Source organism: Peromyscus maniculatus, chromosome 8 (assembly GCF_049852395.1).
Source record: "Peromyscus maniculatus bairdii isolate BWxNUB_F1_BW_parent chromosome 8, HU_Pman_BW_mat_3.1, whole genome shotgun sequence".
Classification (NCBI taxonomy): domain Eukaryota; kingdom Metazoa; phylum Chordata; class Mammalia; order Rodentia; family Cricetidae; genus Peromyscus; species Peromyscus maniculatus.
The window spans coordinates 86326471-86340089 of NC_134859.1; the positions used below are offsets into that span (position 1 = coordinate 86326471).

General features: G+C 45.7%; 1 protein-coding gene across 1 annotated transcript; it reads right to left on the reverse strand.

Moving 5' to 3' along the window:
* Window positions 1–3478: 3478 nt before the first annotated feature.
* On the reverse strand, window positions 3479–13273 carry Krt28 (keratin 28). The gene is made up of 8 exons (XM_006971802.4): window positions 12802–13273; window positions 12118–12200; window positions 11296–11452; window positions 9069–9230; window positions 8863–8988; window positions 5218–5435; window positions 4049–4104; window positions 3479–3812 (listed from the first exon to the last, which is right to left on the reverse strand). Exons 1-8 carry the CDS (start codon window positions 13240–13242, stop codon window positions 3670–3672), a joined length of 1386 nt encoding a protein of 461 aa, XP_006971864.4. The 5' UTR covers window positions 13243–13273; the 3' UTR covers window positions 3479–3669.
* Between the last annotated feature and the right edge of the window lie 346 nt (window positions 13274–13619).

Sequence of the window (13619 nt, forward strand, 5' to 3'; positions counted from 1 at the left end):
AGAAAAGAAGTTATAAAAACTTAGGAATGAGTTAATAGAAATAAGACATAGTCACAGGAAATGTGAAGTTTAGGGAAAAAGCCAGTGTCCAGAGGAAAATTATATTCTGCAACCAGACAATCTTGAAGTATCACTGAACATAATCCGGGAGCATATTAAATAGCATGTAATGCCCTATGGAAGCTACTCACAGGAAGCCAGTGGTAATTTACTTCCTGCAAAGGGCTCCGATACATCTTAAACATCTGTGGTTTCCTTGGTAACAACTGAATGCTGAAAGCCAGATGTGATGTTTCATGCCTGTGCTCCGGGTTTTGAGGTAAGGGGATTGCTGTGAGTTCGAGGGCAGCCTAGTTATATACAGTGAGTTGCAGGCAGGCCTGGGGTACAGAATGAAATCTTGTGTTAGTAACAACAAAAACAACAACAAATCACAAACCAAAACCAACACACACACACACACACACACACACACACACACACACACACACACACACCAACTAACTGTCCAAGCAGGGTGGTCCAATTCTTTCTCCTTTAGAAGGATTTTGATTCTTCAGAACCTTGAAGTATTCAAACCCACTACAGTGAAAAGAAGTGGAGCTCTTCAGAGACTGGGGAAGAACATGTGTTCATCAGCAGAACTCCTTCGGAGCCCAGGCGCCCTAACTTCTGCTGAGCACAGGAAAATCACAGAACCGAATGGCATAGTCAATTGTCTAGGAAAAACAGGTCGTGACTGAGCATGGTGTGAGCACGGAGTGTTTCCTTCCACCTTGGGAACCCAACAGAACTTAAAGGCAGTTCACCCAGGGGTTAATTCTACATCCATTGCTTTGTGAATAGACACCTGGGGGATTCTGGGTTATCTCTTCAGCAAAAGGGGCGGAGTTAGAGAGCTTTCCTCTCCTTTGATCCTTCTGTGCTGACAGCTCTCTCACTGCAAAGTGCGTCCTGTACTCCTGAGCCTTCCTGGGCATCCTACATAAAGGAACCCCATGCAGACAGCGTTTTCAAAGATCCCTGGACTCTGAGCACACCTGCAAGGCAGGAGTTGTTTCACAGGCTCCAGACACAAAGACTCTGTTAGAAGAGTTCTGCCCTTGGTCCAGTGCTCTCTGTAGCTAACTTGAAATTCGCAGTAATTGTGTCTTCAAACTTGTGTTCTGTAAAGTGAGTTCTGATGCGCTGTGGGGCACGCAGGTGCATGGGGGAGTGTGTGAGTCACGTGTCTGCCATGATTTATACTGCCTCCGTAAGCACAGAGCACATGCAATGCCCTCATGTACTGGATTCTGGTTAGCAGCAATGCCAGGGAGTCCAACTATACATACCCAAAGTGGGGAAATGTTTGGTATATAGCCTCCAAGATGGGGGTAAGCTGGGTCTCCGGCAATCCCAGGGAGCCAGGATTTTCCATGTGACCCAGAACTTGCTTCAAATGTCATGGATGTTCCAAGAAGCATGAATGACTGAAGTATCCAGTACGTATAAATTTTTTGAAGTCTATAACTGGGTGTGGTGGTGCTTGACTTTCATCCCAACACTGGAGAAGCAAAAGCAGGCAGATCTCTGTGAGTTCGAGGTTAGTCTGGTCTATATTGTGGATTCCAGGCTAAACAAGGCTATATCTAAAACAAAATGATTAAAAAACAAACAAACAAACAAAAAAAAAACAACCTCACACCAAACAAACTGAAACTCAAACCAAAGAACAATAGCAAAGTGAAATAAAAACAGTTGAGTTTGTTTTGTTTTTGTTTCCACTGTTTGATAAGAACAAAATAATATGCATATGTGAGCTACAAATGCAGATGATATCATTTTAGTGTTTGGATTTAAAACTGGGATTTCACGGCATAAAAACAAGTGATTAATGTATACAATAATCTAAAATTTATTTTTTCTTTTCACTTAGAATGACATTAAATAGCACAAGGCTGTAAAACTAAAGCCAAAACAAGAAAAAAAAACCTTCTCAAAACAAAATCATAAAAAAATCTAGGATAAATCAAGAACATAATTTAAAAAGCTGGGCATGGTGTTGCACGCTTTTAATCCCAGTGTAGGCAGAGGCAGGAGGATCCCTGAGTTTGAGATCATCCTGGTCTACAGAGCAAGTTCTAGGACAGCCAGGGCTACACAGAGAAGCTTCGTCTCGAAAAACAAAACAAACAAAACAACAACAAAGAACGTAATAGAGGAAAGAAGCAAAGAGTACCATATTCTAGACCCTTCAATGTCATCAGTTTTGAACACAGGGACCTCACACTTTCATTTCACAGACTCTTTCAAGTTATGTAGCTGGCTCTGTGTGTTAAGAAGCCATCTCCTCATAACTTCTAGAACTTGCTTCATGTGGTGCATTTGGGCAGAAATTTTGTAAGACTTTGATTATTTTCTCCACTTCTTTGAACTCCCGTTGATCTGTTGGGTTGTTGGGCAGAATGGAGCTTCCCAACAAAATCAGGAAGACACTTGAGAAAGAAAAAACAGCTTTCCTAAGGCAGAACCACTCAGTGACCTTGGAGGTCATACACTTCACAAGAGTTTGAGTCTTAGCACAGGTCTTGGTGTGGGGAAGGATCGAAAACTGGCATGATGTGTGTTTGTACAGTCCCAAGGTAAGAACGGCTTTTTTTTGCCTGCATATATGTCTGAGTACCACATGAGTGTGTGGTGGTCGAGGAGCCCAAAGAGAGAGAGAGTTAGATCCTTTGGAACTGGAGTTAGAGATGGTTGTGAGTCACGTGTGGGAATTGAACCCCAGTGCTCTGGAAGAGCAGCCAATGCTCTTAATTGCTTAGTTCCTGGCTTTTACATTTTAAATGGTTGAAAACATGAAAAGAATAACGTTTTCATGAAACATTAAATTATTTGCAATTCAAAAATCTCAGTGCCTCTAAACAAAATTTTGTCTAAAGTAGTTGTGCCCAGCAATCTATGGCTCTTTCTGTTAAAAGCAATTATAAAGCTGAGCAGTTGTGATAGACTTAGGGTCTGCAATGCCTAAAATATTTCTGCCTGGGGCTTCCTGGAGAAAAGCTTCTATCATCTGTTTTGGAAAGGTCACCAACATGTGATTCGTTGTGGTAGATCTGTTCAAAGGTTCTGTCACCCCCCCCCCACCCCGGCACCCCCCACTCCCCTCCACCCCCCACCCCACCCCCTGTCAGACTGGGAATGGTATCCTAGTTTGTGGGTAATCTTGACATAGAGTCTTGACAAAAATACCAGACACGCACCATCTAGTGGTGGACTGTTCCAGTTGCAGGAGAATTTCTGAACGTTCCCAGATAGTTCACCTATGCAGACGTGGTGGAATTTAAAGACTATGCCTAGGGAATATTTAATACTTATATGCATATGATCGTATTTATAGTTGTTGAAAACTAGAGTGAAATTCAGTGGAAACATTTTCCATAGGGTCTTCTTAAGGAAAAAAATAAATCACAACTCAATATTAACCACCAGCAAAGGGAATGTGTGCCCATCAATTATTTTATTTATTTGGAACAGAAACACCCAACATTACGTGAAAGAAAAGAGGTATTTTGTCTAAGGTCACTCATCTGTAATAGTAGAAAGCGTTTCCGCTCTCCCTGAGATGTAGAACAGTGCCGCTGTGCCGGCTCCGCCCTCGAGTTATTCTCTCCCCTAGCGTGAGAGTTAGAAGGGAACCCTCTGTTCCGCTTTCCCGTTGCTTATCTTGGACATCTTTTCCTCGATGGAGTGGATCCTCGATGACAGAACCTTTCCACGCTGATCTATTTCTTCAACCACTGTCTTGACCAGTGTGGTTTTGGATAAATCTAGAGAAGAAAACACAGGTGAATGGTAAATTCTTCCCAATAGGAAGCGTGAGAGAGGAGCCCAACACCGCACACACTGGGGATGGAGTGTTAGGGTTTATAGTAAGATTTTGGGGTGTCTGGGGAGCATTTCCAGTGGTTAGAACCACTTCACTGTAGAGTTGGCTACCATGTGTGAGAGCTATTGATGGGAAAGGATTTTTCCATTACAGAAATAAAAACGAGGTTTTCGTTACCTTTGGATGAATTCCCTGAGCTTCCAGATTCAAAGCCCTTTGCACTGGAGCAGGAACTAAAAGAGAAAAGAGTTTATTATTTTACAAGGGTGCTCCTGATCACGTTGGAAGCTTTTCATTGAGATACCGACTCAACAGATCTCAGTTTTTACTATTGAAGAAAATACGATTTTGTGTGCGGGAGCAGGAAGTGATTACAAGTTATCTAAAGAGAGTTTTTTTTTTTAAAATCTTATTTCCATTTGAGTTTTATTTTCTTTTGGTGGTGGTGGTGATGGTGTGTGTGCATGTGTATGAGTGTGTATGTGTGTGAGTGTGTATGTGTGTGAATATGTGTGTGTGTGTCTGTGAATGTGTTTGTGAGTGTGGGTGTGTGTAGGTTGGCATCAGGAATCCTCCTTTATTGTTCTCAGCCTTAGTTTTAAAGAGAGATTTATTTACTTTTTTTTTTTTTTTTTTTTTTTTTTTTTGGTTTTTCGAGACAGGGTTTCTCTGTGTAGCTTTGCGCCTTTCCTGGAGCTCACTTGGTAGCCCAGGCTGGCCTCGAACTCACAGAGATCCGCCTGGCTCTGCCTCCCGAGTGCTGGGATTAAAGGCGTGTGCCACCACCGCCCGGCTTAGATTTATTTCCTTTTATCTTATGTGTGTGTTACCTGAGTGTACACATACGCACCACATACATGCAGTGCTCTCAGAGGTTAGAAAAGGGCCTCAGTTTCCCAGGAACTGGTGTTACATGTGACAAGCATTTACCCACTGAGCCGTTTTCCCAGTCCCTCCCATTTGATTTTTTAAATCCAAGAATTAAACACTTAAGACATATGTACTAGCTTAAGAGATATACATATAAAATATGCAGTGTCCTAGGAGCCACACATACATATAGAATGTGTCCTGGGGGGCATGTTCAGGGGTTTGGGGGAGGGGCAGGGGTCAGGAAAATCTTGAAATCACAATGCTTAATGTGGATAATAGTGAGGAACTTGTGCAGGAATGATGGGAGTCGTCTGAGGAGATAAGGGGGCTCCGTACAAAATACAGAGAAAATGATTCTAGAAGCAAGAGAAAGACATGCACTTGTACAGCGGGAGAGAAAAACGGCTGGCTAAAAGTGTGGCGGGCTCAGGGGTAGAGCGAGGCTGTTGTGGGGAACTTCCCAGCGGTCTTACTTTTCGTCTCCATCTATGAGGCGGCAGTAGGTGTCGATCTCCTTCTCCAGGTGGGCCTTGATGTCCATCAGCTGCTCGTGTTCCAGTTTCTGACCCTCGGTCTCGGTCCTGACCTGGTGCAGCTGCTCCTCCAGGGCGCTGATCTGAGCCTGGATCTGAGCCAGCTGCGAGCAGTAGTTGCCCTCGGTCTCCGCCAGGGAGCACTCCAGCGAGTGTTTCTGAGACATCAAAGAGCATAGCAAAGGATGGAATCTCCGGCGGCGGAGTACCTGGCCCTGGGTTTCTCAGCATCTGCGGGACCACTCCCCAGGCAAGTAGGGGCCTGCCACAATAAGACAGGAGGTGGAGCCTGGCATTAACCAGGTGGTGAACAGGCACTGGATGACCTCCAAGGCTTTGTGTATTTTAACATATACTTAGGTGTGTGTGTGTGTTGGGGGGGGGGGGCAGGCATGTGTCACAACAATCGTGTGGAGGTCAGAGGACAGCCTGCAGGATTTGGTTCTTTCCTTCCACCATATGGGTCCCCGGGATCAAACTCTGGCTATGGGCCTTGGTAGTAGGTACCCTTACCTAACACTGAGTCAATTCACCACCCTCCCCCTAGAAGATATTTGACTGTTAAGATTTTGGTAACAATTTCTGTTAAGACCAACATGTCTATAAGAACACTTGGGGGAGGGGGCAGAACAGTAAGAAATCCACAAGGGATGATTTATACTTGAAAATTGTTTTTTTCGGGGGGGGGGGGGCTGTTAGAGCCAAGTCTTACTCCTTAACATCCCATTCCTATCCTATTCTCATCCTATTCCTCATCTTATTCTCATCCTGTTCTCATCCCATTCCTAGGCCTGCTGGGCTCTTGTTTCCTTTTCTGACCCATCCTCCATTTTCTGTCATCACCGAAGCCCCCTTTTTAAAGCAGTTAAGACAGAATGAATCCTTTCACAGGGTGGGCTGTCAAGGCCAGCGCTCATAACAGGCAGGTCATTGTGTCCACACCACTCCTATGCGCATCCTGCTTCCTCTCGCCTTCCATAGACTGTAATTTGTCCCGCCACCTGATCCCTGGCCAGCTGTGGCAATTTTCCTCTTTCTCTCATCATACATAAATATATATGTCTGGGCAGTTATTACTTCTGATATCAGTCATTATCAGAATGTCCACCACCTCTTCCGCTCCCTCAATTTCCTCTTCTTCTTGTGTGATGTGATTGCGGCTCTTTACATCACAGGAAATGAAGCCTGGATTAGAAGGGGATGCAAGGCTCTGCCTGGCATTCTTGAAGGCGGTTTGGCTCAGTGTGTACAAAATAAATGCGTTTTGTTTTTTAAAATGCTTCTCTCTCTCTCTCTCTCTCTCTCTCTCTCTCTCTCTCTCTCTCTCTCTCTGTGTGTGTGTGTGTTGGCCAAAGAATACCCTTGGATGTCATTCTTCAGGTGATATCTACTCATTTGTTTAATCATTTTTTGTTGTTGTTGTTGTTTTCGAGACAGGGTTTCTCTGTGTAGTTTTGGTGCCTGTCCTGGAACTCACTCTGTAGACCAGGCTGGCCTTGAACTCACAGATCTGCCTGGCTCTGCCTCCTGAGTGCTGGGATTAAAGGCGTGCGCCACCACCACACAGCTTGATCATATTCCCCCCCCCCCCCCCCCCCCGCTTGATCATATTTTATAGTCATCCTGGGGCTCTCTGATTCAGCTAGGCTGGCTGCTCAGTGGGCCCCAGGGATCCCCCTGACTCTACTTCCCAGCACTGGGATTACAAACTCATGCCACCGCGCCTGCCTTTTTTTTTTCTTCCATGAATTCTAAAGATTAAACTCATAGCCTTGTGCTTGCCTGGCAAGCCCGTTACCAACTGAGCAACCCCCCCAGCTCCCTGTCTTCTTCTTCATTGCAATAGTAGCGTTATAATTTTAAGGATGCTTTTGTGTAATGCCAAATACATGATGTATTGATTTGACCCTAGGATCACAAAGGAGGAGTTAGGTAGCAAGATATTCATCATAACAGGCAGGCATCGGTCTCACTGGGCTGAGACTCTTAGGACACAGACTGACACTGGCTGCTGCCTTTGGCGAGGCTGCTGGGCTCTCCAGGAGCATTGGAGCAGAAGGTGACCAGTGTGGTCGTGACAAATATCAAGATGTCAGGGAGGGCTGCACCCACAGTTCAAAACCTTGAAGCCTCACTTCCCTTCATTGGGGATTCCTTTATAAGATGACTAATACCCTGGGAAGTCAGAGGGGGCAGGATCTCTCAGCTGCTTCTACGGGGAAGGGTGGGTGCTGATGAGCGGGGACCGGATGAACTTGGAGCAAACGTGTGACTGCTTATATAAATAACTCCCAACCTCTAATTGACTCACGTTCTACCTGTGGGAAACTGAACTTAGAATTTATCTTGACCAAGAATCTCAGGTATGGAAGCTAGGCTAACCAGTATCACTCTATAATTTGGTTACGCTGGCTGGTAAATGGATTTTTGAGGGGTTAGTTATTTCCTGACCCCAAAGCATTACTTCCAGGATGGGTGATCTGAACCTCAAATTTAATTGCTTCGTGATTTCATTGCTTTTCTGTGAAGATGGTTATACTGGGTGGTCTGAACCTAGATTCTAACTGCGTCATGATGTCATTGTTGCTATGTGAAAAGGCTTCTAATTCTGATGTGGGGATTTGAGAATTTATTTCCTACCCTGTTTTTCAGAAACACAGGGAGAAGTCACTCCTGCAGCAGGAGAAGATCGTGCAGGATTCTGATGGTTTCGGGGAGGATGCGGAAGGAAGGTCTAGAGAGCCAGCTGTGCTGAGGGTGAGGGGAAGAGGGGCATGCTGGGTAAGCTGGGGCTCAGCCAATGGTAAGAACACATCTTCTGCCTAAATACTACTTAGAGACAGAACATAGAACCTGTTCTATGTTTTAAGGTTGCTAAATCAAAAAGATCTTTCTGGAAGACTGAGCCATGGTTTCCTTCGTGAGTGGCTTGCTGTTCTCATTTGCATAGTAGCTATTTCTTTGTTTATGTGACACCCTACCGTCCTTAGAGATTACAGAGGGTCTTGTGGAGACGGGGAACTCTTGGGCTGCAGGCTTGCCACAATTCTCAGCGTCAAGCTTTCTGGAGACTACCAGCTCACAGTCCTGACCAAAAGCAAGTTTTAGAACTGGGTTGTTTCCGTGGCAACCATTGGAGTCTTTCCGATGACCCGGATGTGCCTAAGAGGCTGAGTGCCACAGGCTCCGTGGGGTGTGTGCTGTGGAATGAGAGCTTTTCTGTGTGGGGTGCGGGGACAGATAGTGCCCATGTCGGGGTTGGTGTGTACCTTTAAAAAAAATTATGTGTATGGGTGTTTTGCCTGCCTGTATCTGCATGCATGGATGCAATGCCTGCAGAGGACAGATGCCTTGAGGTTGGAGTTACAGTCAGTTGTTAGCTGCCCTGTGGGTGCTGGGGATAGAAGTTGGGTCCCCTGGCAGAATGGTAGGTTCTCTTAACTGCTGAGCTGTCTCTCCAGCTCCGTGTACTCTCTATATACGGTTTTTTTCAGTGTTAGGAGATGTTGGTGTGACCCATCCTGACCTGTGTGGTCAAATAACGCTGGTCCTGCCCCTTAATGTTTTAGCTGAAACAACACCTACCGTTGCTGAGAGCGACTGCAGCTCAATCTCCAGGGTCTGCAGCGAGCGCTTCAGCTCTGTCAGCTCCGTCCTGGCCGAGGTGGCTGCGCCCATGTCGTTGGAGATCTGCTGCTGCAGCGTGGCGCTCTGGAAGGCAGGGTGCACAGGGTCACACTGAGTCTGGCCTGCTAGCGTGGAAAAGACAGAGCAGGTCTGGCTCCCCTCACCTTCTCCTGGAACCAGGCCTCGGCGTCCCTGCGGTTCTGCTCCGCCAGGCCCTCGTACTCGGCTCGCATGTTGTTCAGCAGCACCGTGAGGTCCACGCCCGGGGCCGCGTTCATCTCCACGTTCACGTTGCCTCCCGCTGAGCACTGCAGAACCTTCATTTCCTGGAGCGAAGTGCAAGTGACTGTCCATATGCTATCTGAGAGGCTTTTATAGGTCCCAAAGTTCCCAGAGTATTGTGTCCTTTATGGGTCCTATTTAATCTGTGCTCACACCAGTCTGCCATCTTTCCGGCCATTCTTTCTTCCATATTTCTTCCTTCCTTCCTTCCTTCCTTCCTTCCTTCCTTCCTTCCTTCCTTCCTTCCTTCCTTCCTTCCTTCCTTCCTTCCTTCCTTCCTTCCTTCCTTGTTTTTATGAGACAGGGTTTCACTCTGTAGCTTAGACTAAGCTAGAACTTGCTCTGTAGACCAGGCTGGGCCTTGAACCTGGGGATCATCCTGCCTCAGTCTCCCAACTGCTGGAATTATAAAGTTGAACCACCAGCCAGGTGGTGGTTGCAGTACATGCCTTTAATCCCAGCACTTGGGAGGCAGAGGCAGGTGGATCTCTGTGAGTTCAAGGCCAGCCTGGTCTACAGAGTGAGTTCCAGGACAGCCAGGGCTACACAGAGAAGCCCTGTCTGGAAAAACAAACAAACAAAAAAGTTGAGCCACCATACCAAGCCCAACCATACCAGGGGCCAATGAGATGGCCCAGCTGGTAAAGGGGCTTGCTGCCAAACAACCTGAGTTCAGTCCCCGGATCCACAGGGTGGAAGGGGAGAACCAGCTCCGGAAAGCTGTTCTGACTTCCACAGACATACTGCGGCATGCGCATGGTCCTCCCCCCACAAACAAAAAAGTAAAATGTAATAAAAAAAAGGACAACCATATCTCCCACTTAAAAAATATGAAAAGATTACAAAGACCAGCGAATTTATTCAACAAATAATTTTCCAACTTTCAGGTTGATGGACTAGAGTGGTGGAAACTACCCTCCCCCACCCCTACCTAAAGTCCCAGCCATTGTGGAATTTTCACCTGTGGGACACTAACTGTCATTTATTGAGTGACTATTGGATGTGGACACTGTTCTGAGCATGTGCTAAAAGCCTGAGCATCTTTAGGAAGCAGACAGTCCCTTCACAGATCAGGACCCTAAGGCACAGAGCAGGGAAGACACAGGCCTAAGTTGCTTGCTGGGATCTGGTCAGACGGGAGAATGAACAGGGCTGGCTCCCCGACTCCCGAGCACCGGTTCTTAGTGGCTCCCCTCTCCAGCCTTGGCACTCAGGAGTTTGTCTAGGATGGCACTGTCAGTCTGTCCTGCGGGGTTCTCAAGCAAAAGCAACGATCCCCACTGGTTCATGGAATAGCTCACCTTTTCATCTGAACTGAAACCATATTGCAAATGGTTTCTCTCCTAGACCCTGCTGACAGCCCAGGCTGGTCTCCAGTTCACAGTCCCCTGCCTGCCTCCACCTCTCAAGTACCAAGATTACAGCAGTGTACTACCATGCCTGGTCTACTTCTGATTTCTTAAACCAGATTTTGATGTCATTTAAATCTGATTTTCTAGTTAAGAATATATATATATATGTGTGTGTGTGTGTGTGTGTGTGTGTGTGTGTGTCACACACACATATATAGATACACACACACACACACACACACACACACACACACGTTACCCCTGAAAAGCTGCTACTAACTTATTTCTGTCCTTTGAAGTTCTGTGTAAGATTCCATATGAAGGAAAATTCTTATTGCGGTGGGGTTTCGAAATCAAATTATTTGCAGTCAGCACCCGCCGCAGAGTGCAGTAAAGGCTCTCGGGGTGTCACAATGTGGGTGACACCCACGCTCAGTGCAGTCCAAGCTGCCTCCTTTCAGTTGCTGTGACTTTAAGGGGACATGGATCCCACTGTGCTCCAGCCCCTTCCTCTGGTTATCTTGTTTGGGGGTCACTCTCCTGCCAACCAACACTCCCTAGTGGCCTTGTTCTTCCAGTGCTATGCTGTACGCCCCTCTCCTTTCTAACTTTCCTTCCTCTAATGTTCTTGTGGGAGGCAAATAGATTCCATGTGTGAGTTCCATGAGCACAGATGAATGCTGGGATTGCAGCACCTTCCCTTCCTACAATTTTCACCCACGGAGTTGTGACAGGACTTAGGTGAAGCGTCTCCTACCTCTTCGTGGTTCTTCTTGAGATACGTCATCTCCTCACTCAGTGATTCATACTGCAGCTCGTGGTCCGTCCTGCAGAGGGTCAGCTCGTCAAGGACGCGGCGCAATCCGTTGATGTCTGCCTCTACATTCTGGTGTAGGGTGAGTTCGTTTTCATACCTTGGGGGGGGGGTGAATTTAAATGAATTTCGGTGCAAGTTAGACCTCTCCAAGAACCTGAAAGTGTCAGCCTCAACCCGATGTCAACTGGACATCTGAAACCGAATCAGGACTCTAAATAGTATAAAAATCCACAGAAGAAGCCCTGTGTGGTAGCCTGTGCCTGTAATCCAAGAGCTCAGGAGGCTGAGGCAGGAGGATTGTGAGTTTTAGACCAGTCTGGGCTACCCGGCGAGACCCTGTCATAAAACAAAACAGCTATGCACAGAGAAAGACTCTTCCTTTCGTCTATGCAGGACGATGAGCCGCTAGCCAATCACACCGATTCCAGTGCCTGTCACTGTTACTCGAAAGCACCCTTTCTGTAATCTTACCTAAGTTAACACTCTTACGGAATGAACACTAGTCACTGAACTATGGTTACTTTGTGCTTGGCATTATTTTAGGCAGGCCTGGAGCTATGTGGACAGTTTATTCCATGGATGCAATGAATACATTACATTTTGACTCAAGTTGACTGTTGTTTTGGATCAGAAATCCTTTGATTCCTTTACTCTTTGGGGTTATAATTTATTTTACTTGAGATGAGAAAGAAACTTTTTTCTTAAACAACTTAGACAGACGGAAACTTCATGTTGGGGCCATGACCGTCGTTTGTCGCTTACTTTAGTCGGAAGTCGTCAGCAGCCAGTCTGGCATTATCAATCTGCAGAATTATATTAGCATTAGCAGCCGTGGAAGAGATAACCTAGAAGAAATTAAACGGGGGTTAGCAGAAATCACGTTGCTTTTGTTATTTATTATTTAAGAAATAAGCTCTTGCATCAATTTTTAATTTAAGCCATTATCAAAATATTTAGAATTTAATTTTTTAAAAAGTAGCAATGTTTTAAATTTGTTCTCATAATTGTCTTATGTTTAGAATAGAATAATTTATTATCTATAAATGTATTTCAAAATAAACAGTGGAATTAACATTTTTAGCTACATTGAAATTCATGAATCAAGGTTCCTAATTTTGAGTAATGAGGATTATTTATTAAAAATTAAATACAAATTTGAGAACAGCCGTCACACATTCCTGTTTGTGATTCTATATACTTTTGCTGGAAGTTACTAAGTTTTAAAAATTTGACTAGTTCCAAGTTTGTGATTTTTACTTTGCTTTCAATTTATCCATTTTTTTTTTTTATGTTTATGAGTGCTCTATCTTCACGCACACCAGAAGGAACCTGATTCCATTACAGATGGTTGTGAGCCACCGTGTAGGTACTGGGAGTTGAACTCAGAACCTCTGGAAGAGCAGTCAGGTGCTCTTAACCGCTGAGCCGTCTCCCCAGCCCCCTTACCTTGCTTTTAAGGTCCTCGATAGTCAGATGATATCGGCTATAGTCATTATCAAGTCCACGGCAAGATCCGGGTCCGTATTTCTCATGCCAATTCTTGATCTGTCTCTCTAGCTCGGTATTTGCCTCCTCCAGGGCTTTCACATTATCCAGGTAAGAGGCCAGGCGGCTGTTAAGGTTCTGCATGGTGACCTTCTCGTTCCCAGAGAGGAGACCTCCTTCATTTCCAGAGAAGCCAACAGCAGCAGCATTTCCCAGGGCACCGGGGGCATGGCTCCCACCAGGAGCACTCAGTGTCCCTCCTAAGGCCCAAGAAAATCCACTCCCAGCCGCCGAACTGCCGCCCGCGCTGCCGCCCGCAAAGCCTGCTCCTCCGCTGGGTGGCCTGAGGGATCCCGACTGCAGGCCAACATGCCTGGATCCGCCAGAAAACCGGAGAGACATGGTGCCGGGGCTAATGTTCCGCTTGTCTGTGGGCAGCTGTAACTTCAAAGGAGAACAAAACATCACCGGCTTGTGGGCTCTTTGAGCTTTTTATACACAGATATGGGGGTTGTCTCGAGTTGAGTGGTGTCTGCCGAGAGAGAAATGGCATCATTTAGATTAGCATGAAATGATGGATAATTGGGCGATTTAAAAAATAATTAATGCCTAACATCCCCCGGTGTTGCTTCAGGATATTTGTTATCGTGCAGAAAGTAGGGCTTAGTTCTGTTTTAAGTTCATTATTTTGACTTTTAATTTTGAGTGAGTAACCCTTTTCTTTCATCTAGAGACCCTATGAACATACTGTTATTATCTAGGCAGGGGCTAATAGAGTG

What these genes read in the sequence shown, in the direction of transcription:
- Krt28 (XM_006971802.4), bottom strand. Translation starts at nt 13,242, where the DNA reads ATGTCTCTCCGGTTTTCTGGCGGATCCAGGCATGTTGGCCTGCAGTCG. An exon ending in TCGAGGACCTTAAAAGCAAG is followed by an intron (nt 12,201 to 12,801) that starts GTAAGGGGGCTG and finishes AATTTCTTCTAG; the next exon opens with GTTATCTCTTCCACGGCTGC. An exon ending in AGGCCTGGTTCCAGGAGAAG is followed by an intron (nt 8,989 to 9,068) that starts GTGAGGGGAGCC and finishes CCTGCCTTCCAG; the next exon opens with AGCGCCACGCTGCAGCAGCA.